Here is a 27,653-nt window from a genome sequence, read left to right on the forward strand (position 1 = left end):
AATTCACCATCAGATCACATGTCTGTGGCCACAGCATGAAGCACAAAAATGATACATCCACTGTTTCATTCAGAATGTTTTTTCCCTTGTTTTCCTCCTCTAAAAACGATGTGCGTGTTATGGTCAGGTGCGTGTTATAGAGCGAAAAATACGGTATTTCCCATAGTCAAACGTATCACTTTGACCCTTGTTTCACCATTTCCAATCTCAATAAACAGCGGCAAAATCACCTAGTAGTACAGGAGCAGGGCTGCAGTTAACTATCTGTCAGTAAATGATGGAAACTTAAAACTGATGCTCTGCATTCATAGCAAAATAAGTGTTTAGTGGAGCATGAGTGACTTTAATTATTTATGTCTAATACATAGCATAGAGGTTGCCCTTTCATTACATTTCTGCTGGAGAAGATATGTATGGATTATCTATACCTATGTGATTAGTCACGTAATGTTATATGAAATAGTATCTAATAGAAATGTTTCTTCCCGTATGTAAACTAGAAACACTCACACACAGAGGCACGCACACACTTTTGTTTAACAAACCTGTGCTATTTTTGTGAAATGTTTATAACCCTCAATTAGCTACTGTAATCACGATGGAAATTTAGAAAAGATTATCAATGGCTATCAGATGCAGATGGGGAGTTTGTACGTCACTCTGCTTCAACTTCATTGGTGTGCCATGTTTATAATGGGCTCACATCAAAGCTCAGCTGAACAGCGCCGGGAATTGACAGTAGATCACAGAGCCCTTTGTACAGGAAGAGTGAAGGGAACACAGTTTCAGGGGGGCTGAAATAGGATGGGATCTACGAAGATAAATGGTTCTGAGGATTGCAGACTCGACTACTATGTTTCTTACATCCACTGCTACAGCGTAGGTGCCCTATAGCTTTTTTGGGGTGGCATGGTTTTTGGATGTTCTGTATGCTTTTCTAATCAAATGAGTATCGCATTTTATTTTATTAGGCACTGATTACTTGTAAAGTAAAATTATCAGAATAAGTATGCAGTGAAGTATTTCCTTCACTGTAAATCAATGCAGATAAGTGACACCTGAAAGCTAGCAGCAGCCGTTTCAGAACCATGATAAAATTATATTAGATTCCATGGTATTTGCAAACCTTTCAACATTTCAGATGACTTGTTTGGGCTTACAGTTCTTACCTACTTTCTAGGCGGTTTCCAGAGAATAGTATAAATAGTCAAGCAGTGCAACATTTGTTTTGCTCAATAGTTATACTAATAGAGGTATTAAATATTGCTTACATGACCTGTTAATCACTCTGTGGGTTTAATTAATATAATGAAAGAAGCTTTTTTAAAAGGCATACTTATATAATAATAGAACATATATAAGTTCAGATATAAAATAAAAATAATCTTTTTCATTTTTATTTATAGATTAGAATTTCTTTAGGAATGTGATAAATTTTTATAGAGCATAGAAGAGGAATTGTATGGGAAAGCACTGCAATTTATGTTTGATTATAAGGGCTTTATGTGTATGTGCAACAGCTTTTTTTGCAAGCATACTAAGAAGCATTTCCTTCTTAAATCTAAAATATTACCTCCAAACTGAAGGGAGAGAAAAAGTGTTGATATTTGTTAAACCTATCCTAATTCCAAAGCCAGTACATCTTTTCTCATATTTAGGATTCGTTTTGATTATTTTTTGCATTATATTTTTAAAACCATGTAAAGGTGTTTGTGTGCTTACTTCTTAATGACAAATGTGGTAATGTGACATCATATTAACTATTGAAGCATTCCTTGATATCATATGATTGCATTTTTTAAAAAAACAAACAAACCCAGATGTGTGCATGTGTGTCCATTTCATTTTTTGCTTTTTCAAAGGGGAAGTTATTTGTGTTTTCAGATATTAGGTACCATACAGTGTGGGTGTGTTGATTACGGCCTTCTTGAAAAATTACCTACGCTTTCCCTTCTAAAGAACAACCCCATTGAATTATATCAATTAGAGGTTATACTAATTTGTTATGGAACAAACTACTGAAGAAACAGCCCCAATACGATTAAGTAATTGAGGCCATTCTGCAATAATTAAGTCCTTGGTAGTCAGAGTGCCTCAATCTAGGATTACTTAGTCCCATCATTTAGGATTTATTTAAGATTTTAAAGTAAATTTCCTTGGGTCTGTCTTCTGACCACTGAGTTTTGGGCTGCTTTCTAGTGATCATTGGTACAAAACCTGCACAGTGGACTTTTATTTTGAAGTTTTGATCTAGGAACCACACTGTACTTTATTCCTGACCATCCATCACCCCTACCCATCCTAGCAGAATGAAAGCAGTTTTAAACGCTGATGGTGAGCTGGTTCTGGAGCTGGAAACACAATCTGTTATATCACTTCAATATTGGTAAGGGGACAACAAAGTCAGAATGAAGTGTGCTTTTAAAAAGTATCTCTGGGGACACAAAACTGAACTATAGGCCAGGGAGTCCCAAAGTCTTTTCATGTTCCCACCCCACCCTAGGCTTTAAGGATCATGTTTCATAGGTCTGTGGCATACAATAAATTAATACCCTGACAGCCAGAAGTACCTCAGAGACAGGCAGAACACAATATGCAAGACTATAAAAGGGGAAGTGCATAGACCATGGAATTATTTATGACTGTTCCTATTGAATTGTTCAGATGAAGCACTGTAATATATGGAGTCCCTATGCATTATTACTTTGAAACAAGCTCAGTGGGATTTGCTCTGAAATAAGCAGATATATGCTTGCAGATATGGTGCAGTAGTCTTCAACCCAAACTTACATTTGGAGACTCATTTCTTAATTTTTGTTACCATATTTGTATGGTGATTACTGTTGCACCCTTCATCTGAGTAATGGGTCCCAAACTTATATAAGTTTATATAATATTATATAAGCCTTTCATTTAGACTTCCTCAAATGTATGCTTCTTTCAAGTTACTTGTCTGAGCATTTGACGTAGGCTGAGAACCACTGGATTAAACCACTGTTTTCTTTGAGAGGTACTTATAACCTTGTGGAGACTGGGCTGTTCATTCTTTTTCATCCTGTACATGTTACACTAATCTAGCAGGTTTTTACCATGTCAGGTAGAGCTAAGGAAACATTTCAGGGTGGGAACTAGCATTGAACATAATAAAGTTATCTGGTGATAATTACTCATTTTATCAGGTGACTGACTCTGCAACATTTATTACTACCTGCACAAGGGGCTTGAGGCAAAGTCATAGGGAGTATATATCTCTCAGCTGCACCAGCTTTGATAAAACTGGCCGCCTCTAAACGAAAGGTTGAATTGAGGGGTGGGGGAACAAATGGTGACTAAAATAATCCTGAAGCTGGGATATGGCTCCAGAGAGCAAATCTTGGCTACCCGGTGGCTCTGAAAGCTCTTGCTGGAATGGAATTCTTTGGGTCAATGTTTGAAGCATTTTTGGAAGCCAAGAACCATACAACAAGCCTGGAGAAATTGGGCAGTTCAAGGGAAGACATTAAAGCTTTTGAGAGACATTCTACTTGGATATTGGCTAAGGGTTTTCCTCTTTTGATTCCCATTTGTGGTATTGCTGTTGTCAAAGAGTCTCTGGAAACAAATTATTGCAAAAACCAGCATTTGCTTAACAAGAAGACAGAAAGCAATTTTATACTACCCAAGAAATATAGAGCTTAGGACCAAATAAATAGCTCACTGGAAAAATATACCTTTACTGAGTTATATTCAACAGTGTTTTACTCAAGAGTAAACCAATGAGGGACGCAGGTGGTGCTGTGGTCCAAACCACAGAGCTTAGGGCTTGCTGATCGGAAGGTCGGCAGTTCGAATCCCCGTGACGGGGTGAGCTCCCGTTGTTTGGTCCCAGCTCCTGCCCGCCTAGCAGTTCAAAAGCACGTCAAGTGCAAGTAGATAAATAGGTACCGCTCCGGCGGGAAGGTAAATGGCGTTTCTTTGTGCTGCTCTGGTTTGCTAGAAGCGGCTTAGTCATGCTGGCCACATGACCCGGAAGCTGCCTACAGACAAACACCGGCTCCCTCGGCCTATAGAGTGAGGTGAGCGCGCAACCCGAGTCCGCGACTGGACCTAATGATCGGGGTACCTTTACTATAACCAGTGAAATTATTGAACATTACCAGGTAGTGCCCAACACTGCTTGGGAATTTTTAGAATTTTTTTTTAAAAGTTTTTAAGCAGATGCAGTGGTTCCTTGGTTCTTGAATGTAATCCATTCGAAAACCAGAAACAAAAGCTGACAGCCACATCAGACATTCGGCTTCTGAAAACTGTTCAAAAACTGGAACACTTCCTTCCGGGTTTTCGGCGTTCAGGAGCCGAAATGTTTGAGTACCAAGGCATTCGAGAACCAAGGTTCCACTGTAGTGTAATTTGTGAATTTGGACACAATTTGTTATGCCAAAAATTGGGTGAAGTTGAAAGTGTATCACTGTGATGGACAGGCTGGATGCAGAGGAGTGGTGGGAGAAACCAGCTGGGGAATCCCCAGGAGAAGAGGGCTCAGAGCCAGGAGAGTGGTGGTAGGACAACAATGAGTGGTTGAGAGGGAGGAGCACACTGGCAGGAGGAGATGTCAGAAGCTGAAGAGGTAACGGGTTAGTGAGCAGGAATGGGCTGTGGCAGAGAGCAGTGCAGAAGCAGAGGGAGGTCAAGAAGCAAAGTGGAGTTGGGCTGATGAAGAAGCCTGGAAAACTATCCTTCCTGCTGTTACTTGATGGTGTGTTTGATCCCCTTTTGTTGTGCAAGAATAATACATTATGCTGGTTTTATTCATCCATCATTGCCTCATGCTCTTCCTTTTAAGATTATTGCAGATAATTCCTCCCCCAATCTTGTTAGGAAACTTCCAGTGATTCCTTTAAGGGATGCAAAACCTGTGGAAGGTTCTGTGGATTGTAGTCCAATCACTCACGTGAATTTTAGGACAAAGAGGCTCTAGATGTTTGCTTGTCAGCCTTTTGAAAGGATGAATATTTCCATCTGTGAACTACTTCTAGGCTGCATCAACATCAAGTATAGTGTCCAGATCAAGGGAAGTAGTAGTACCACTCTATTCTGCCTTAGTCGGGCCACACTTGGATACTGTGTCCAATTCTGGGCACCACAATTTAAGGATGCTGACAAGCTGGAACATGTGCAGATGAGGGCGACCAAGATGATCAAGGGTCTGGAAACTAAGCTTAATGAAGAGTTCTTGGAGGAGCTGGGTATGTTTAGCCTAGAAAAGAGGAAACAGGAGAGATATGATAGCCATCTTCAAATAACTTTAAGGGCTGTCACATGGAGGAGGGAGCATGTTGTTTTCTCCTGTTCTGGAGGGTAGGACTTCAGTACATATAGCTTCAAGCTCTTTCAAGACTGGCCTGATTCTGGTCCGTAGTACCAATATTTTACGAGTGTTGTGGTATAGTGTTTGTTGTGACTCCCACACTAACATATATGGTAGAGATTTTTGTCAATGCAGTTGGATTTCTTGGTATATTTACAAACCATGCCAGCAATGCTTGGTCCCTAAGTCTGGTCATCACTTCGTAAAAATCTTTACCAGGAAGCAGGACCATGTGCTTGGAAGTATTTGCACATTCCTCGACTGCCAAAGGAGCAATGGCAGCAACAGCAACACCAGTAAATATATAGGTTAAAGGGGCTTAGAAACCAGTCTGAAGTCAGGATCGAAGGATATAACAAAAACTCTTCACATCAGTCCCTTAACTGTGATGAATCGGAAAGAGAAAAGTTAATTATTTTTTAATGCACAATGATTATGTTTTACCCATTTAGGCGGGACTAAGGACGCTTCATGATATTGGACCTGAAATTCGGCGTGCTATATCCTGTGATTTGCAAGAAGATGAACCTGAGCAAAATCACCATGAGGAAGAGGAAGTATATAAAGTAAATGGACATATAACAAATTGGTTGGCTCGAACTTGTGAAATTTACAATATTATGCTGCCATCCTATACATGCTTGCTTTGAAGTCCTGTTGAATTAAGCAGGTTGTACTTCTGAGTAAACATATATAGACTGATAGTAAACATTTTTGTTCAACACTGCAATATTTTTTCAAGGGGTTCAGTGCCTTCTCTTTATGCCTCAGTTGTTTTACTATAGATTGTCTTATGTGAAGCAATTTGCAGTGCATAATTTCCTTACATTATGAGCAGGTAAGGTCTACTGAAGTCAGTGAAATTTCTCTCTGTGTAATATCTGGACAAGATGTGCTTATTGCACTACAGGAAACAGCCACACATCCAAGGCAGTGCAGAAAAAGTACATCAAAATGGGGAGGGGGAGTCAAGAGGGCATTAATACTTTTAATAATCATAATCATGATTTTAAATTAAATTTTAAGTTATTTTCTATAGGCATGTCACCTGACATGAATTTCACATGTAGAGTTAGAATTAAACTATTTTTAATTTCAAAAACAAAAGTTCTCTAGAACACATAAAACTGCCAAATCAATAAAGTGATTGTAAATAAAAGCTGCTTGGTGACCTCCCATCTTTCAATGGAATAAAGCAGGGCTGTAATGGCAAAACTAGCAAACAGTTAATTTTGGAAGTTGGATGTTCTCATACAACAAAGATCATTTCTATATTTCAAATGTGCAAGGGGTTTGGACTGCATTGCTCCCTGAAATGTCTGGCCAGGACCACTGTAGAATGATAACAGCATTTGCAATATCAACCCCAGAAATCTCCTATAGTAGTTGTTGTTTAGTCATTTAGTCGTGTCCGACTTTTCATGACCCCATGGACCAGAGCACACCAGGCACTCCTGTCTTCCACTCCCTCCCAGTTTGGTCAAACTCATGTTAGTAGCTTCAAGAAGACTGTCCAACCATCTTGTCCTCTGTTGTCCCCTTCTTGTGCCCTCAATCTTTCCCAACATTGGGGTCTTTTCTAGAGAGTCTTTTCTTCTCATGAGGTGGCCCAAGTATTGGGGCCTCAGCTTCAGGATCTGTCCTTCCACTGAGCACTCAGGGCTGATTTCCTTAAGAATGGATAGGTTTGATCTCCTATAGTTACATGTACTTTAAGCAAGAAGTTGATGGCTATGTCCTGTTGTCTGTGAGTTTCCAATAGCATATGAAAGCCTAGGGAGAAAGCTGGCCTGATCAAAGATGGCTCCTGCCACTAACTTGAGATTAGAGTTGTCAATGACAGCAAGAATGGGGATTGTTAAGACTTTGGAGGCAGACACCTCACCAGATGTTTTCTTCTGCCAATTGTCATTGCTTCTGTCTTCCCTAGATTGAACTCCAAGAGATACTGCTCCTATCTCCATCTTAGTCCTGAGTAGACTGCACCATCTGGGTTAGGTGTAAAAAGAATCATAGAATTGCATGCCATTCACTCTTTTCATAAGAAACTCTGAGCACTATACTGTATGATGCGCCATCCATGCATATAGGTTGAGCTGCATGGATGGTCAACTTGATCCACAGTGTGGGCAGTTGCAGTGGAGCACAACTTGCTCTTCCAGCTGTATGAGAACAGAATCACAGAACTCTTGATGCTATCTGCAACACCAAGATCGTTGTGGCATGGCTTTAAGTCATAGTTTTAACGGGCAGTTGAAATTTCAGGATATACGCTGTCTATAGTATAGTTTGTACATGCTATAATATTTGATGACTTTATTTTGCTTGGCTATCAACTACAGACACTGTAGTCTGAGTATCTATGGCACAGTGCTTTTTAAAACACTCACTTATTGACATTGCTTGCAGATTTTCAATGTAGCAGCATAATATAGCTGCCATGATCATGGGCACCCCCATATCACTACAGAAGACCTTGTATAAAACAACACATTATGACGGTGCAATAGCTTGACCTCAGGACCATGAATGTACCACATAATGGTATGCACATACACTGATGCAAGCTTGGTTTCAGCAATGTATTATATTAACTAACTGACTAACTTGTATATTGCAGAGAAATGGTGCCCTGTTTGGAAATCATGTAAACCATGTTAGCAATGATACAAGGGATTCATTTCAGCAGATCAATACCACGCACCGTCCCCTGCATGTCCAAAGGCCTTCAATTCCATCTGCGGTTGAGACTACCGAGAAAAATGTGCCTCCTCCAGCAGGAAACTCCTTATTCCACAACCACCATAGTCATCATAGCCATCATAACCACAACTCTGTAGGGAAGCATGTTCCAAACTCAACAAATGCTAACCTCAATAATGCCAACATGTCCAAAGTGGCTAATGGAAGACACACAAGTGGTGGAAGTCATGAGTACATATCTGAAACTGGGCATCGTTCCCACTCCAGAAGTGATCGTCATGAAAAACGTAGAAGATCTGCCAATAGGAGGTAAATCTGAAATACAGTGTTTGGGTTCAGACCATTCTATATCCCAGTCACGTTGTTGTGCATAATGCTTATGAACTAATCAAATACAGTCATACCCTGGGTTACAGACGCTTCAGGTTGCGTTTTTTCGGGTTACGGACCCGCCAAAACCCGGAAGTACCGGAACGGGTTACTTCTGGGTTTCAGTGGTTGCGCATGCACAGAAGCGCCAAATTGCAACCTGTGCGTGTACAGACGTGCTGCTGCGGGTTGCAAACGTGCATCCTGCACGGTTCACATTCGCAACCCAAGCGTCCACTGTAGTGGGTTTGGGGTTTGTTTGTTTTTTACAAAAAGGTGCATACCATTTTCATTCCTTTCAGTCTTTGAATAAAAATTTGGCTGCTTTTTGACCACTTATCCTTGATTATCTCACTGACCTGGATTCATTTTATAGATTACTTGAAACTTGTATTTCAGCATATAGCTTGCATTTAGCTTTTAATTCAGCTACATGTTCTGATTTAGTTGGTTACCTGATCCAGCAAATGCCCATGAGAACTACCTTACTGTGGTGAAGAGAATCAGATCAGTTCAGCAGATACAAGCATTAATAGCATGTTCTGTTCTACAGTTCATTAAGTCAAGAACTAATTGCAAATTAGTTTCTCTTTTATTAAAGTAGCATATCTTAAAATATATTTCAGGGGTGGGGTGTTGTAGATAAATTTATTAAACAAGTACCTTACTATCACCAGTTCATGAATGCTAATTATACTTCTTTTCTCCTTCTACATTGTTTACCCTCTTGGATAGATCTCGCTATTATGAAACTTACATTAGGTAAGTAAATACAGTGTGAAGCTCTTGGCAAAAGGGTATTGACATGCCCAGATACAACTGAGCATGCTTTTAAAAATTATTTCAGACCATAGCAAAAGCAACATGAGTTGTGATACTCACATTGGGGTCATTATAAACTGTGGGGCCCATAGGAATTTCTCAGAACATTATGGGCATCATGAGAAAGAATAATTATTAAGACTACTCCAGTTCATGAGTATTAAACTACTGTGAGTATCCAAATGTGTGAAAGGGGTAACAAGAATATGCACACCAGGCATGCTTCCATGACACTGACATCTGCATCAGCCCCACTGTGGCTGCTGCATGTTCAGCGTCAGACTGAAGAGGGCCTGAAACTATTATTTGGGCATAACTTGAACCTTAAAAAGGAATGGGAAAGCAGAGAGCTGCATGCGACCCACAGCCCAATTTCATGCAGGTGGCAAGGGAAGAAAAATGAGGGAAAGGTGGTGGCAGAGGGGGAAGGGAGGGAGAGGGGATGTCCTTTGGTTCTGGTCCCACCCATCACTCGCTACAGCACCACCCACTGCCAAGATGTAGCTCCTGACAGATTACCTCCCTTTCAACAGAAAAATAGTTTCTCTGGCCATGAAATACAGGAAAATACTAGAGACGTATGGCTTATTCTTGAACCAAATGAAAATAAAGCGGTTGTCCTCATAACCTTAAGTGTTTTATATTCCTAAAGTAAGATGATTGACACCCAAACTTTGTACAGTCAGACTTGCTTCGTCCTAACTAATAATAGTTTTTTCTTCTCATGAATGCTATAATAAAAGCAACGAGAACTTTTTTTTACTTCACTAAATTCTAAAACCATGTGCGTTATCTTTTAAGATTACATTAGAAAAGCATACCTGAAGCGAAAGTCCACAGTGATAGGCATTAGACCACATTTCTGCTACAATGATTTATGCATGGGTGTAAAAGACAAGACAGCGATGTTTCCAAAGAAGGGGAATTTGTGAAAAGTGCAGCTACAACAATTTATGTCAACATTGTTCCTTCAAGAAATTAGGCCTTTGCCAAACATCTATGTCCTGTCTGTAGGTCAGAATCTGGAGATAGACATCTACCCACAATTTGCCGAGAAGATCATGAAATTCGAGATTATTATAATGATGATTGCTACTTGGATGATCAGGAATATTTTAGTGGTGAAGAATATTATGAAGAAGACAGTATGCTGTCAGGAAGCAGGTAAGATTCCTAGTCTTTATTGAGAAAACAGTTTTGTATATGCCTAAATCAATTATGAAGATAATTTTATGTTCTATACAGCAAAGAAAGAAAAACTATTTTAATGTGCTACTGGAGTTCTGTAATATGCAGGCAGCCCACACAGATGGAAAAGACTTCCTATTTCAGAATTTACCCTGAACACACAAGGAGCCAAGAGGGCAGCAAATTGTTAGTTATGTAATTTATTGGTGTGTTTTTTACTGCCTGGGATGGAGGGAAGGCAGTTGTGACAGTTGAAGTACTATGATAACTTAAAGTCCTTACATACTCTGCACTTTGATTTTTTTTGGGAAGGGCACTATTTGCTACTCCAACTTGAGACAGCAAAATGTCCTGGGCTATTCCTGTATGACGGGCATTAATCATCTGTTTCTTTACCGCAGGTATACATATGACTATCCCAGTAGATATCACTGTAATGATTTGGACTTCGAACGGCCAAAGGGTTACCATCACCCACATGGTTTTTTTGAGGAAGATGACTCCCAGACGTGCTATGATTCAAAAAGATCTCCAAGGAGGCGGTTGCTACCTCCAACACCCACACGTGAGTACAACTGGGAAAGTTGACTTCATTATATGGACGTATGTTTGGTTTGCTACAGGACCTGTGGATGTCTCTTGGCCCCATAGTATCAAAATTATCCTACTCATCATAAACAGTCAGAAACCAGAGGCAACTCATTCACAGAATAACACTGTTGCGATAGTTAACGAACAGAGAAAATAGTCAACCAGCTATGGATTTTTTTATTTTTTAAAAATATTTTATTAAATTTTCATACAAGATCCCTTCACCAAAAAATAGTACACAAAAAAGCCAAAACAAATACACCAAAAAACCATATAGAAAAAAAGAAATAAAAAAGAAAAAAGAAAAGAAAAAGAAAAAAACCAACCATTCAATACAATTTTTTTATATATAACTAACTGGACTTCCTCACATCTCCTTTACCCTGCATTATTTATATTAAAAATATCAGCAAATTATTACCTTGTTTCATACCTTATTTTGTACTTTCCAAATATTATACTTCTAAATTTAAGATAATTTTTATCATTTACTCATACCTTAAATTTAAACATATTGTTGCCTTAAATTTCGACCTTTTCTTACTTATAACTTAATTTTCTATTTTACAAAATCTATTTGCTGGAACTGAGATTTTCTAAATCGTGCAGATACTTAACATTCATACAACTTATATTGTTTTTGTAAATAGTCCTTAAACTTCTTCCAGTCCTCTTCCGTTGTTTCTTCTCCCAAGTCTCGGATTCTGCCAGTCATTTCAGCCAATTCCATATAATCCATCAATTGCGTCTGCCACTCTTCCAGTGTGGGCAAGTCTTGTGTCTTCCAATACTTTGCAATAAGTATTCTTGCTGCTGTTGTCGCATACATAAAGAAATTTCTGTCCTTCTTTGACACTTTCTGGCCGACAATGCCCAAGAGGAAAGCCTCCGGTTTCTTAACAAAGGTATATTTAAATACCTTTTTTAGTTCATTATAGATCATTTCCCAGAAGACCCTCACTTTTGGGCATGTCCACCAGAGGTGAAAGAATGTCCCCTCAGCCTCTCTACATTTCCAACATTTATTATCAGACAGGTGATATATTTTTGCAAGCTTGACTGGGGTCATGTACCACCTATATATCATTTTCATAATATTCTCCTTCAAGGCATTACATGCCGTGAATTTTATTCCGGTGGTCCATAACCTTTCCCAGTCCTCAAACATAATGTTATACCCAATATCCTGAGCCCATTTTATCATGGCTGATTTAACAGTCTCATCCTGTGTGTTCCATTTAAGCAGCAAGTTATACATTCTCGAAAGTACCTTAGTCTTTGGTTCCAACAGTTCTGTCTCTAATTTCGACTTCTCCACCTGGAATCCTATCTTTTTATCCAATATAAAAACCTCTTGAATTTGAGCGTAATGTAACCAATCTTGCACCTTATTCTTTAATTTCTCCATGCTCTGCAACCTCCATTTGTCTCCAATTTTTTCTATTATTTCCCAATATTTCGGCCAGCAGGCCTCCATACTGAGTCTTTTCCGGGCCTTAGCCTCCATTGGTGATAGCCATCTCAGGGTCTTACTTTCTAGTAAGTCTTTATATTTTGTCCAGACAATAAATATTGCTTTTCTGACAATATGGTTTTTGAACATTTTATGAATCTTTACCTTGTCGTACCACAAGTATGCATGCCAACCAAAAGCATTGTTAAACCCTTCCAGATCTAGGACATCAGTGTTCTCAAGAAGTAGCCAATCTTTCATCCAGCAGAAAGCTGCAGCTTCATAATATAACTTTAAATCTGGCAGGGCAAACCCCCCTCTTTCTTTTGCATCAGTTAATATTTTAAATTTTATTCGGGGCTTTTTGCCCTGCCAGATAAACTTAGAAATATCTTTCTGCCATTTTCCAAAACATTCCACTCTGTCCACAATCTGTAGAGTTTGAAACAAAAACAACATCTTTGGCAATACATTCATCTTTATAGCTGCAATTCGACCCAGCAAGGAAAGTTTCAATCTTGACCAAATTTCTAAATCCTTTTTAATTTCTGACCAACATTTTTCATAATTATCTTTAAATAAATTCAAATTTTTAGCAGTCAAATTAACCCCTACGTACTTCACTTTTTTAACCACATTTAATTCTGTCTCATTCTGAAACCTTTCTGCTTCCAAAGATGTCAGATTTTTTACCAAAACCTTAGTTTTTTGCTTATTCAATTTGAATCCCGCCACCCGACCAAACTCATATATCAGTTCCAAAACTCTTTTCGTACTAGATTCTGGCTCCTGTAATGTTATTACCAAGTCATCTGCAAAAGCTTTCAATTTATACTGTTTCACTCCGACCTGTATTCCTTGCACCAACCGGTCCTCCCTAATCATGTTCAAAAGCACCTCTAGGACTGAAATAAATAACAGAGGGGATAAGGGGCAACCTTGTCGTGTTCCTTTTTCAATTTTAAACTCTTCTGTCACCACATTGTTAACTATCAATTTAGCTTTTTGCTCTGAGTAAATTGCCTTGGAATTTATTCTGGACACTTATTCCACCATCCAGTCCTTTAACTGAAAACGGGTTGCTGAAGTTCTTTAACAGTCAGAATTAGAATTGATCCAGATTGATCTATACTTTCCAGATTAGCATTTGAAATCTACCCTCTGTTACTAAAACAGCATTCATTTATGGAGTTATTTTTTAACTGCCCTTCACCCCAACACCACAAGACAGGTTACATTTAGGACAATACCATCACATAAACATGCATAATTAACAAACCATAGAAAAGCAACAAGAGCATAGAACAGATACAACTAGCAACACCATTTAAAGGGAGGACAAAAAAAATATCCTATTTCACTTCCAAAGGCCAGAGGAAACAGGTTTATCTTAAGCAAAAGATGCAAAGAGGGAGTTCCACAGTTTTGGGGTCATCACAGAGAAGGCCCTGTTTAAAACTACTGGACCTGTGAGGTGGCAATACCAAGAGAACCACTTCTGCTAATCTCAATACTTGAGCTGGCATAAATAGGAGGAGGCTATATTTGGACTGTACGACTAATGCAAACACCTTGAATTGGCCTCAGAAACAGACGAGCAACCAGAGGAGATGTTTCCAAACAGATGTAATATGAATCCTTGCAGCCATATTAGACATTTTTCTGACTTCCACATTCTGTGCCAGTTGCAGCTTCCAAACCTTTTCCAAGGGCACCACCACATAGAGTACACTACAACAGTCCCATCTGGGCACTATTGGAGCATGGCAGCCCTGTTCAGGGAAGTTTTTAACGTGTGATATTTTACTGTATTTTTGGTTTCTATGGAAGCCGCCCAGAGTGGCTGGGGAGGCCCAGCCAGATGGGCGGGGTATAAATAATAAATTATTATTATTATTATTATTATTGAGTAAAATGAGCAAGTGATTTCTTCAGGAGGAGCCATAGCTGGCTAACCAGCTGTAGCTAGAAATAGGCACTCCTAACTACCAAGGCCACACAGGCCTCCAGCGACAGCACTGCATCCAGCAGTGCCCCCAGCTACACCATTGGTCATTCTCATCCACAACAGGTTGCCTCACCACCTCCCGGGCTTGGGAACTTGGAACACGTAACACTCCTGTCTTGTCTGGTTTCACGTTCAGTCTCTTGGCTCATGTTCAGCTAGGCACTGGCCTAGCTACTGAAATGTCTCTCCTGATTCAGATGGTGCGCAGAGACCGCTATATGTTATCCACACATTGATGGCACCTCACACCAAAACTCCTGATGACATTTCCAAGAGCATAGTTGTTAAAAAAAAACCATGTGGAACAGAATGGAGCCCTCTGGGATGCCGTGCCATAGGTCAATCCCCCCCAGTGGCAAGCAGTAGCTTCAGTTGTGTTTTCTGAAACCAACCCTAAAGGTAGGGATGGAACTGCTGAAATACAGTGGTTAGTGCAGGAGAATACCATGGTCTACAGTGGTCAAAATCCAAAGAGAAGTCAAGGAGAATGAGCAGGGTTGCACTCTTTCCCAACAAAGGCCATCAACCAGCACAACAAAGGCAGTTATGGTACCATGACATACACTACCTAAGAGATAAAATTACGTGATCCAAAATAAACTTGTTACTGTAAAAAAAATAGTGTCATGTAACTTTTTGCTGTTTTGGACCCAGACTGCAACATGAAACCAGACAACAGGATCACTTCCTTTGCTGTGTATTTGCTGTGAAGTTACAATGCCGTTAGGGACACGGGTGGTGCTGTGGGTTAAACCACAGAGCCTAGGGCTTCCCGATCAGAAGGTTGGCGGTTCGAATCCCCATGACGGGTGAGCTCCCTTTGCTCGGTCCCTGCTCCTGCCAACCTAGCAGTTCGAAAGCATGTCGAAGTGCAAGTAGATAAATAGGTACTGCTCTGGCAGGAAGGTAAACGGCGTTTCCGTGCGCTGCTCTGGTTCACCAGAAGTGACTTAGTCATGCTGGCCACATGAGCCAGAAGCTGTCACTGGCTCCCTCAGCCAGTAAAGCAAGATGAGCGCCACAACCCCAGTCGTCTGCGACTGGACCTAATGGTCAGGGGTCACTTTACCTTTACCACAGTGCTGTTTAGCTTCCCTTTGCTAGTTGTGAAATAGATTTGCAACAAACCAACAGAAACAATAGCCCAATTAAGTGTGATTCTGTTCTAAGGCTTAGTATTATAAGAATAAGCCACAACAAACCTCAGGGAAGAGATGAGAAAATACATTAAAAGGTGTGAGATAACAGTTACTTGACACAACAAATAAGGATGCTCAGTAAACTCATCAACTGGAAGCAACCATAATGCTAAACCTTGGTTTAGAGTTACATGCAAACCAAGCCATAGATGAGGCCTGCATCTTTGTTTCTATCTTGTTTCTATCCTATCTGCCTCACCCCTGGGGGTAACATAATCTAAGGTTCAATGCTGGAAGACTTAAGGTTGCTATGCACAAGAAGGAAACATTGTCAGATGCAACATGTGACAGGTGCAATTTGAATTTTGAGATCACAAGGAAGTGAATTAGTGTTGCATTTGTTCCTGGAGAAGCAAACTTTCCCTTATATACACAGGCTTATAGTACTGATACAAATTAAATAAATACTACTGTTATTTCGGTGACTTACTTACCGGCACATGTCTTGTCCTTTTTACTCCCTCTGTTAACATAATTGCCATGGGCTTCTTGATTAGGGATACCGGAGAAGGATGAAATTAACTCAAGGAAAAATCAGTTGTAAAGAAGGTTTCCTAAATTATTTAATTCACACCCAGCATGATACATTATTTTGCATCATGATTTTATATTGGTTATCTCAGCTGTGCGATCTAGGACACTGTCTTGGGTTTCTCTCAACACTTTTGAGACATAATTGGCCTTTCAATGTGTTTTCTTCAAAGTGTCAAAAAACAAAACAAAACCCCACACCATTAGAGCTGTGGTTTTTATTGAGTGTAATGTAATTTTGCATTATCACACTTCCCTCTTTGGGCCAGGCAAACTGCCTTGGAGAGTTATCAGAATTTTGGATTTTATGGATTATTAGCTTTTGCAGCCTGACGCTTCATAGATCAATCTGTCTATCCTAATTGTAATACCAGAAAATGTCCTAATTGTAGCTAGCAATCAGTAAGTTACTCCTTAAGACAACCCAAAACTATTTGCCACCTTTCCTGCAATTGACTAGTAGTTGCTCCTCTTGAAACTGTCTCCAGAAAATAGTAATCACCAATTCAATCTTTTCATGTTTCAGCAAATCGCCGCTCTTCCTTTAATTTTGAATGCCTCCGCAGACAGAGCAGTCAGGATGAAATCCCACTATCCCCCACTTTTCACCACCGCACTGCTTTGCCCCTGCACTTAATGCAACAGCAGGTGAGTTAAAACACAGTGTTCACACTTTAGTTGCAGAATTCTATGTTTGATGTGTAATTTTATGCCACTTCTTTGGAATATGCCAATACTGGCAACACTCAGGGTGATGAAAGATAGGAATCCCTTTCCAAGTGTTCTGAATAGAACACGTGAAGAGAGAAGAGCATGCCTGGGCATGCTAGCTCCACATCCGGTCCCTGTCACCTTCTGGGTGTTCCAAGACAACTGTTTGTGGGAAGGAAACCTCCTGTACTCATGGAGGCTCCTGTGTCTTTTGAAACTGGAAAAATCAAGGCTCCCCAGTGCATATACATAGTTAGGGCAGGCAATCTCTCTCAAACACATGGAGGTGTGATAGCAAGGATGGATGGATGGTGGGAGGAAGTTAGCTGCCTTAAGCCCCATTCTAAATGCCCAACTAGGGATTTTGTAAGGTCACCAGCACGTTAAAACTCCTGAGAGCTCAGCTTTCTGGATCCTGAATTGGGGAGAGAAAAACGTGACTGCAGGGGAATGGGAAGGGTGCTCCTATGCCTCTAGACTATTTCTCAGCAACTGTTTCTTCACCAAGTCCAGTCTCAGGAGGAAAAAATGGTCCTGATGGGCAAAACAAAGAGCAATTTGGATCCTTAAAGGGTTTGGTAAGCAACTCATACTTCCCTGGTTAGTTACAAAGGGCCAGATTCAACTAAGTTGCTGTACCAGCAGAAGCCAGCTAGCTCAGTGGAGCTCCCCCTCACCTTTCTTCCTCCTGCGCCCTCCCCAAATCCCAACCCCAGAATAGCATACAGAGGGAGGAGATAGATCAGTCCATTTGGCAAGGAAAAACGCTTGTGCTAACAGAACAATCTCCTTAGTACAACATGGAATTCCTCCCTTACAACTTTTGCAAGTTACAATCAGCTATGTCTACGATCCTATTAATGCTTCTACTGAAGAATGGTGTATGTTGCATTTTGATGGGTTTTTCTGGGGCTGACATTAAACAGCAAAATTTGGCTTTATGCATTTTCCCTTGGAATTAAGTCCCCTGACTCAGGGGGCTTAATCTCATGTAAGTGGGCATAAGACTGCAACCCAATCCAATGTGTGGTTGCTCAGAAGTAAGAGGAGTTGATTGTACTGAGAGCATGTCCCAAAATGAAACAATTGGTCTCATGGTGTAGTTGCAAAGGTTGAGAAGCTTGGCAAAAAGTTCTGTATTTCAGAGACGGGAAACCTGTGACCAACCAGATGTTGTTGGACACCATTAGCCCCCAGCCAGCATGGGCAATGTTCAAAGACAATGGGAGTTGCAGTTCAGCTTCCCTATCCCTGATGTATTTACCGTATTTTTCGCCCTATAGGACACACATTTTCCCCTCCAAAAATGAAGGGGAAATGTGTGTGCATCCTATGGGGTGAATGCAGGCTTTCACTGAAGCCTGGAGAGCGAGAGGGGTCGGTGCGCACCGACCCCTGTCGTTCTCCAGGCTTCAGGAAGCTATCTGCAAGCCTTGCGAGCGCGGCAGGAGTTCCTGCCGGGCTTGCAAGGCTTGCGGGCGGCAGCCTGCAGCCCGAAGCACGGGGCATGCTCCGGAGCACACCCCGGGCTTCGGGCAGATATCGGGCAGCCCCACAAGTTCGCGGGACAGTGGGGAGGCGGAGCGCCACCATCCCGCTATTCCCCGACCTGGTTTGGAGGCTGGCGGTGGGGAGAAGCAAGCTTGCTTCTCCCCACCGCCAGCCCCACAAGGTCGGGGGACAGCGGGGAGGCAAGCCGCTGCCCCACGGAGGCTAGGGAGGCTGTCCCTGAAGGCAGAAGAGGGAGACGGAGCGCTCCGTCTCCCTCTTCTAGCTTGGGGATGGCTGCGGGGGGAAATAATTTTTTCCCCCTTGATTTCCCCCCCAAAAAGCTAGGTGCGCCCTATGGGCCAGTGCGCCCTATGGGGCGAAAAATACGGTATTTCTGCAAACATTCAGTAGAAGTTGCTGTAATTTATTAGGACACTGCATCCAGTGCATTTTTAATAATAATGCATTTTCTTCCCCAATATTAGGTCACATTAAAGGCTCATCCAGACTTCCTTTTGTGCCACACAGATCTTCACTGCATCTGAGCCCTTTTCTTTTAGCCCTGAAGCTTTCCCTATGAATCAGAACAAATGCAAATATACAGACAACCTGAGTTCCCCATTTGTTCTGATTCAGCATCAAATTGTCCTGGGGAAATGACAGGCCAAAAAAATGCTTGGAAACGTAGCTTTAAAGTGTGGGGCCAAAGGTTAGTGTGGATGAGCCCCAAGTCTTGAATACTGGGTTCAATTATGCCTATTTTGCACCATTCCATATTCAAAAATATATTATTGAAATATAGTGGGTAACACTGCCAGGATCTGTTTCAGAGTTTCTTGCTGTCCGAAGTGCTTACACAGGATGGACCTCAGTCATGCAGCCAAAGAGTTACAGCACACTGGTTACTCCCTTAGCTGAGACTTGGGTGCCACAGTTCAGCGCACAGCTAGGCACATTAAGTCTCATCGCAATCAGTGGACGTTAAACACAATATAATTCTGGATTATGGCCAGTATTTTAACCCAGCACAACTTCAGGGTTGTGAAAAGTTTCCAATATATTTCCTGGCAACCCCCAAATACAGTGAGCTTTAAGCCATCTTTCACATGTTTTGTTGAGAGAACAGAGAAGTAATAAATCAAAGTGGTATGCTCTCTCTCTCTCACGCACACACACACACACACACACACCCCTCCTGTTTGTTTAACACATTCATTGTCTACCATGTTCATAAATGCAAATCATAAGTAAATTGAACAATGGCATGGTTCACTCTTCAATCTAAAAACAAACAAATGTCTGATTGAACACCTTAACTGGCTTGAGATGACAAGCCTGGTTACTGGCTGAAACTACTTTGCATGTGATCTGCTACTGCCTTCCTAAATCTGTGAGTGTATTAGCTTTTAATCTCTTCTTCAGGTCATGGCTGTTGCAGGTCTAGATGCCACTAAAGCTCACCGGCATTCCCCCAGCCGTTCAACCCGTTCCTGGGCCACACCACCAGCTACCCCACCCAACCGCGACCGTACTCCTTATTATACGCCTCTTATCCAAGTGGACCGAGCAGAATCAACGGAACATATGAACGGCAGCCTCCCGTCTTTGCATAGGAGCTCCTGGTACACAGATGATCCTGATATTGCCTATCGGACATTTACGCCAGCTAATTTGACTGTACCGAGCGACTTTAGGCATAAGCATAGTGACAAGCAGAGAAGTGCGGATAGTTTGGTAGAAGCGGTAAGTGCTTTGAGCTCCTGTTTTTAGTTGCATGGTGTTACTTAAGTCATTTTAGAAAACAAAGGCTTACCTGCCATTACACATACTTAAATTGCTAGAGGCCACAAACAGCAGAGATAGCCCTGTTCCATCTAGAACACATAAGGACACTCGAGAGATTTGCCAGCCATGATCACTAGCCCTGCAATAGGCTGTGAAGAGCAGGAAGAAGATCAAGAAGGTTGCTGCATTTCCAAGGCAAACCACCAACAACTGATGTTTCAAAGGGCCCCAGGTGGAATCCTAATACCATAGAATCAGAGTTGGAAGGGAGCCCCAAGGGACATCTGGTCCAACACCCTGCAATGCAGGAATCTCAACTAGAGCATACATGACAGGTGGCCATCCAACCTCTGCTTAAAAACCTCCAAGGAAGGAGTGTGCACCACCTTCCAAGGAAGTCTTGACAGAATCAGATGAGATGCCTCAAATAATTTCAAAAGTTGTCTGGGAGCAGCCACAGCTTGCAGTGTCTACTTAAAAGGCTGGGTGGTGGGGCTGAGGAGGAATTCCCACTGTCTCTGCGTTTGGTAGTGATAGAGTTCAAAGCAGAAGAGGGTTGAAGTATTGCTACTCCACACCCCTCAAAATCTGAGGCTGATGGGAAGACACAGATGATGCAGCGGTGATGTTATCAGGTGCACGTTGCTAATTTGGTTACAGAAGCCTAATTTGGTTACAGAAGGCTCATTTGCTTACAGAAACATCCCAACATACTAAACAAAGAAACAGGTGGCTTTTTGTTTTGTTTTATGAGAAGGCTGTTTTATGAGTTTTGCCAGATAAGGAACACTGATGCAGTAACAGCAGTGTCACTTAGGGAATTGCCAAAGCAGCAAAGAGACAAGTGCAAGACCATATTCTGCCTTTCCACCCTGCAGTGACATATTCTTTATTATGGTAAAGGTAAAGGGACCCCTGACCATTAGGTCCAGTCGTAGCCGACTCTGGGGTTACGGTGCTCATCTCACTTTATTGGCCGAGGGAGCCGGATATTTTGTCTCTTTCTGTTAAATCAGAAGATTGTTTAGGGTAGGCACTCCCTGATGCTTTGGGGGGAGCATGTTCACTTCAGCTGTTACCTGTTCCCCATGGATGAGAACCCAAGGCAAAATGACTGAGGAATGGTTTAAACCAAGGTGCAGAACCTCCACCCCCACGAAGCCATTTCTCCCAAACCTTGCCCACCATCAAAAGTCACTTGTATAATCAGTTGAAAATCCTATGTTGGCTGTTTCAAGCAACAAAAGGGGGGCATGCAGCCCTAAAGCAGAAGGATTTAACACCCTGCTCGGCTGACAACGGGGGGGGGGGTGTGTGTGTTAAATCCTGCACAGCTTGGCGGGTTTCATACAAACACCTTCCCGTTTCAGGAAGGGGCTTACATAGAATCCCTTGCTACAACAAAGGCTTTTTCCTCTGTTGTAAAAGCGGATTCAGAAAATGATTTGCATCAGAATTTCCTGCAAAGATGAAGGGGGGAGATGTTCATTTTAGCAGCACTTTGCAAGGTACACCTGATGTTATTGTGATATCAGGTGATTCACAAATGGGTAGATCGCCATCTGTCAGATTTGCCCCACGAGGACAATCCCCAAAAGGATCTGGCCTATGGAGACAAAACTATTTTCCCCACCCAATTTAAGCCATATCCTCCCTATGTGCCATACCGTTTCATGTCAACTTTTGTCCCATTGTGTCTACAAAACAGGACAGAAGCTGAAAGCCGCCGATACTAACTAGACAACATAGTTTGGCTGCATTCTTTATCAGCTTTACAGGAAGAATCATGTAAGATAGAGTGACTTTGATTACAACTATGGACTTCAGAATTTCTCTGAAAACATTAGTGTATTCCAGGTGGCCCTCAGTCATGCATCATCCCAACTCCTCTCCTAGCTTCATCAGAATGTCACTTCCAAACTCAACCACACACAGCTTATGGGGAAGGCCTTCTTTACACAGTTGTGGGACAATTCAATATCCAGGGAGTAGATTTTCAGAAGGCACTTGAAATAAAAGTAATGCAACATAAAAAGGTTTGCACTCTCTAAAATGAATTAAAGTATTGAAGCTTTGTCACTGTTTGCTTTTGATTTCTTATCCTAAGTGCCAAATTAATGTTTATAGTATTACTTTCTCAGGTACTTATATCTGAAGGATTAGGACGGTATGCAAAAGACCCGAAGTTTGTTTCTGCTACGAAACATGAGATTGCTGATGCTTGTGACATGACTATTGATGAAATGGAAAGTGCTGCAAGTAATCTTCTCAATGGGAATATTAGCAATGGAGCCAATGGTGACATGTTCCCCATTTTAAATAGACAAGATTATGAACTTCAAGACTTTGGTCCTGGCTATAGTGATGAAGAGCCAGATACTGGTAAATATGAAGAAGACTTAGCTGATGAAATGATATGCATTACAACCTTATAGTATTTAGCAAGAAAAAAAAGTTTGATTTTAAATAAACAAAAGTGCCTCATAGTTCCAAGATGCTAGGCACTAGTTGGAATTAATAAGGAATCAAGTTTTGCACGAATGATGATGTCACATTGCGAGGAAGCCATACTTTTATTTCTTCTTAAATATCTCCAGTGTGTTGAAACAGGATCAGAATGGCAGGATATTGACAAGTCCTTTGCTATAGAATCCTGAGCTCATCAGTGAGTGAAGGTTGGTTATTAGACTGAAAGAGATTCTAACCAGCCTGTTTTCAGATGTTGAAGAAAAAGTTGAAAGATTGCTGCCTTTCAGTTTTGTGCTGCTGCCCTTCAGAGTGTAAAACTTTCTCAGCGGAAAAAGGTTTGGCACCAAAAAAAGAAAGTCTGCATGAGAAGGATATGGTGATGAAAATCAAGTGTCATTACCTCTGATTATATGGCATATCAAATGTCCACTACATTCAACATATCCACTCAGATATTATTTTCAAATTTGCCTCCTTTTTTTTTTAAGTATTTGTCTAATACAGTTTGTCAAACACTACCTACATGAGATTGTTTTATTGGACTGATGCTAAAAAGCATTTCTCTCGTATGTAACACCAGTTTACATAGCAAAATATCATTAAAGATAGTCTGTTTTATGACTGTCACATTAAGGGCAAAATATACTGGAATAATTGCATTTTTACCAATGCACTTGCAACCAGGTTAAAGTAGAGTTAGATAAGATAGTTTGTTAAAAATTATATAGCAGAAATTATTGTAAATAAATTGTAATCTACAAACATTTGTATTTGTAAAGAGATGTTCTATATTTTGTAATTATTGTACCGTAATTGAACTGCAGCAATATTTATGGAGCCTAATTATTGTAATTCTCCACAGAATTCTAGATAGAAGTATTTTTACTTGGATTGTATAGAGCTTTAGGATTAAATATTTAAATAGAGCCACCTCTTATTTCTTCATTGTAAAATGCTTTCGAGGTAAAGATTTGAGAAACTTGATGCAAACAGAGATTTTATAAAATATTTTGGGCCTATAGGAGTCTCACTTTATTTAAAACATGGAAGATGACTATTTATAGTCTTATATTTGGAAAGTTAAGAGATTTGGAATTAACTGTTATCTTTTTTATTTATAAACTTCTGATTTTTATTTATACTACAACTCCTGCAATAACAGGTAAATAAAAAGAAATGAATCGAATTAGGCTACGCCTAACAAGGTTTTCTTTTAACCTTGAAGTATATATATTTACAGATTAACTGACCAAGTATTTTACTTGGTGTAGAGAATTCTTATGAAGAAATAATTTAGCTGGTGGATGCAAAATGTTAACAAGTTTCTCTGCTTGAAGTGGAATGTGTGATGAAGCAGTCATTTGCAGAACCAAAAGATTCCTAATATGTTGGGGAAATGGATGGCATGGTGGCCTCAACTTTTGTTGTTCTATGTGGACTGTTTCCAGGATTTATTTTTATGCAATCAAAGGAGGGCTTAGACATTTGTCCATGATGCAGTAAAATCCTGATATTGAGGCTAATGCAATTTTGGAGGCAGGTGAATATCAAAAATCTATTTTATTAACACGATAAATTGACTTTCTTTTCCAAGTAACCTTATCAGGGTTTATCTGTATTAACAAAATAGGTAGCAATTCAAAACACATTTTAAAAAGTGTGACCTATACAAACTATGTTAATATAACCATTTTGTACACAGTGGCAATTTGCTATGGATACCTTACAGACCTCTTCTTGAATCATTCTTTCAAATGCCAGGAGAGAATTTAAGGGTTTGTAAATTGTTTCTTGACCTACATCATTTTGTATGAAAAGAAATGCAAAATGTTCTTCGGAATAAAAATGTGTAATGATTTTATTATACTTGGGGCTCTTTTTACTAGCAGCTTCCTGAAGGTGGTTACCTCCTGACGTCATGGACACATAATCCATAGGTAAATAAGTACTTCTTGTACAAGCATCCCTATAATAAATGGGAGCTGTGCAATTTGCTTCAACAGAACAATCTCCCAGTAGTTTATGAGCCATACAGAAATTGTAAAAAAAGAAAAGGCTTTCACTTTATCAAGTTGTCAGTAGCCTTTCCTGGCTTGATTTGCTTAGATGGAGGAGGAAACATTTGAGTTTTGCAATTGCATGGAAAAGGAATGGAAGGGAAGAAGCTCTCGGCCTCGGCAAGACACTTTTCAGGGTCAGATAAGTACAAGTATCAGAAACCAATATAGTTGATCAGGTTGCTCTTTACATCTGGTCTCTGCCTCCCATCTCAACAAAACTAATTGAGAATGACTTTCTCAGACTAGTTCACACCTGTAGACTCTCTGTATCTGTTCATTCTACCATGCAGCACAGCATGGAAGCCAGCCTTGGGCTTATACCAGAGCTCTAAAATAAACGGTGTGTGTATTTGTGTGTTTCTACAAATATAAGCACCTTACATGAGTAGGCCTCAATCCATCTGCCAGGGAAAAATGGGGACAGATTATGCGAATGGGGCCTTTATGTAGAATCAGATTACAGGTTCAATTTAGGGTGGCAAAAGACAAGTAACTCCAGAACTTGTTTCTGTTCTCCATCACAAGCAGAATCCAAATAATGGCACATTTCATTTGGCTGGTAACTTGTTTGGAAAGTTCCTCGTTACTAAAGTTGTGTTGGCCATAAATATTAGGAGGAATGGAGATGCTACTACCTAGACTCAGCAACCTTTGATGTCTCTATACCAGCCTTCTCCAACCTGGTTTTCTCCAGGTGTTGCTGACTCCCAACATCCATCAGCCCCAGCCAGTATGACCAATAGTCAGGAGGAAGTGGGAGATGTAGTCCAACTTGGTTGTGAAAGGCTGCCCTATACGGTATCTGATTTCGGTTGGATCGATTTAAATTAGTCATGCAACTTGACAAACAGCAGATTCAAAAATCCTCTACTGAATGACCAAATGTTTGCTCTATAATGAAAATTGCTATAAAATACAAGATGATTGAGAAGAACTTTGCACTTTGCACTGTAGAAATGATAATAATATAGAACAGTAATTCATGATAAATTACACAATGTAAGTAGATCCCTAGCAAAAATCCAGCAACTACGGTTTTCTAGCCTTGCCAGAAAAAATACATAAACTTATTGCCGCCTAGCACACGAGAGACCTCATTATGCCAGAGAAGGAAAGTCACACACACACTGCCAATCCTGCTAAAAAACGAAAAACTACATGCCCTTTTTGTTCCCACTCCTGCTGCCACTCCACAGCCTACAGACTTCCAGGGCCCTTCACAGATGCCCAGCCCAAACCGCCCTCAATTTGCTGTACTGGTCTTGTGTCCAACAACTCATCTTTTTCATGCTATGGAAATTCAGAAAGCTCTCATCTCTTGCAGCTCAAGACATGCAACATACAGTCCCCAACTGTCATTTTTAACCTCAGCTGTTTCAGCTGATTTCACTCTCAGAACCTCATGTTCCTATGGCAACTGCAATCATTCCCAGAGTTCATTGGTGCTGAACGTGTACATTCATGTTGTGCTGATACAGGAATTTAGGCACATCTGTTTTTCATCCCCCACCTTCACCCCCTGATGACTATTTTTTTGCCCCAAACTTTTTTCAGGAAATTGCAGGGCCTCTAGCTTCATAAACTATGATGCAAAACAAAGTGTTTTCTCTTATTAACATATTACTTCTATGTTGCAATTAGGATATAGCTGGGGAATTATAAATGCTGAGCTCATTTTTATGAACTATTAACTGGGGAAGGAGATCCCTTACCTGCTGTAAATTCAGCCACAGCATTGAATCAGGACAGCATTTCTCATGATAGTAAAATCATGCTGAATAAACCATGGGGAAAATAAACAGAAACACACACAAAAAATGGAATATAGGGATTAAGCACCACTGTTCTGGCAGCATGATAAACAGTTGCTTATACTATTTACAATAACCTTCAGGTTCATATATATTATACAATAACATGGATGGAGAATCATCTGCAGTTATGTAAACAACTATTAAACCAGGTATTTTATCTTCTACCACAGCATCTTTTAGTAATATGCAGTATTTTAAAATGGCGCTCTACATCAATCACATCATAGTGGGCTAATAAATCATATGATTTGGAAGATCTCTGCATTCTAAAAGCCACAAAGGTAATCATGCTATACTGGACAGAATGCCCTGAATGCAGTACAGCACACTACAATTGCCTCAGTAAAGTCTCTCTATTAAAAACTCACGGTTTGCATCACAATGATTGATCTACGACTTTTATCATGATGAGTAAATCATTTTGGTCCCAGTTTAATGACAGAACATTTATCACAGAAATTATTTACCTGATTTCTTATGCGACAGTACTCACTGCAGTCACATTTTCTCTTCAGTAGCATTCTTATGCCAACATGCCGTTCTTCTTCCCAGTTAATTACAATGCTCCAGTTTTACTGCTTTGCAGCAACACCAGGTAGCAGGACCTGCTTAAAGCATCTGCAGTTGTCCCTCCAGCCAGCTTTTGAGTCAGCAGGTTTTTTTAACCTGTTTCCACTTTTCTCAAGTGGATGATGTTGCCTTGAAAGTCCCAAGGAATCTAATAGGGGGCTAACTACAGTTAAAAGGTTGTGATTACATACTGCACTTGTTATGTTGCTCACATGCTTGGGTTCAGATCCTTAAACAAACCTTTTAAGCTGAAATCTTTCCCAGTCTGCAGCTGTATTAGAATTGTTTTAAAAAAAAATAATAATGTGTTTTTAATGTTTTGTTTTTAATTGTAGGTGTGTATGTTGCCCTGGGCTCCTTCAGGAGGAATAGTAGGATATAAATTCTATTAATAATAATAAACTTTCCATAATCCTCCCAAGTTCCTTGCAGTATTGGCCAATGTTAACTCATTTCATAATGAAAATTTCTGAGTTTATAAAACTACAGTAATGTAAAAAGTAAACAGAGAAGATGGTTTCAGGCTCACTGGTCCAGCAAGC

The 27,653-nt window shown here is 40.4% G+C and overlaps 1 protein-coding gene across 18 annotated transcripts in view; it reads left to right on the forward strand.

Annotated features, from left to right (window-relative positions):
* Positions 1 to 24,528, forward strand: part of CACNA1D (calcium voltage-gated channel subunit alpha1 D) — a 214,424-nt gene extending 189,896 nt beyond the window's left edge. For 17 of the 18 annotated variants that reach the window (XM_079964941.1, XM_079964943.1, XM_079964939.1 and 14 more), the window contains 8 exons: positions 5,800 to 5,913; positions 7,968 to 8,359; positions 9,155 to 9,181; positions 10,256 to 10,405; positions 10,831 to 10,994; positions 16,738 to 16,859; positions 19,836 to 20,156; positions 22,340 to 24,528. In XM_079964941.1, the coding sequence (XP_079821067.1) occupies positions 5,800 to 5,913; positions 7,968 to 8,359; positions 9,155 to 9,181; positions 10,256 to 10,405; positions 10,831 to 10,994; positions 16,738 to 16,859; positions 19,836 to 20,156; positions 22,340 to 22,633 (1,584 nt within the window). In that variant the 3' untranslated portion in view covers positions 22,634 to 24,528. The other variant, XM_079964937.1, reaches the window with a different exon arrangement.
* Positions 24,529 to 27,653: the final 3,125 nt, after the last annotated feature.

This window comes from Podarcis cretensis (assembly GCF_951804945.1).
Source record: "Podarcis cretensis genome assembly, chromosome: 2".
Taxonomy (NCBI): Eukaryota; Metazoa; Chordata; class Lepidosauria; order Squamata; family Lacertidae; genus Podarcis; species Podarcis cretensis.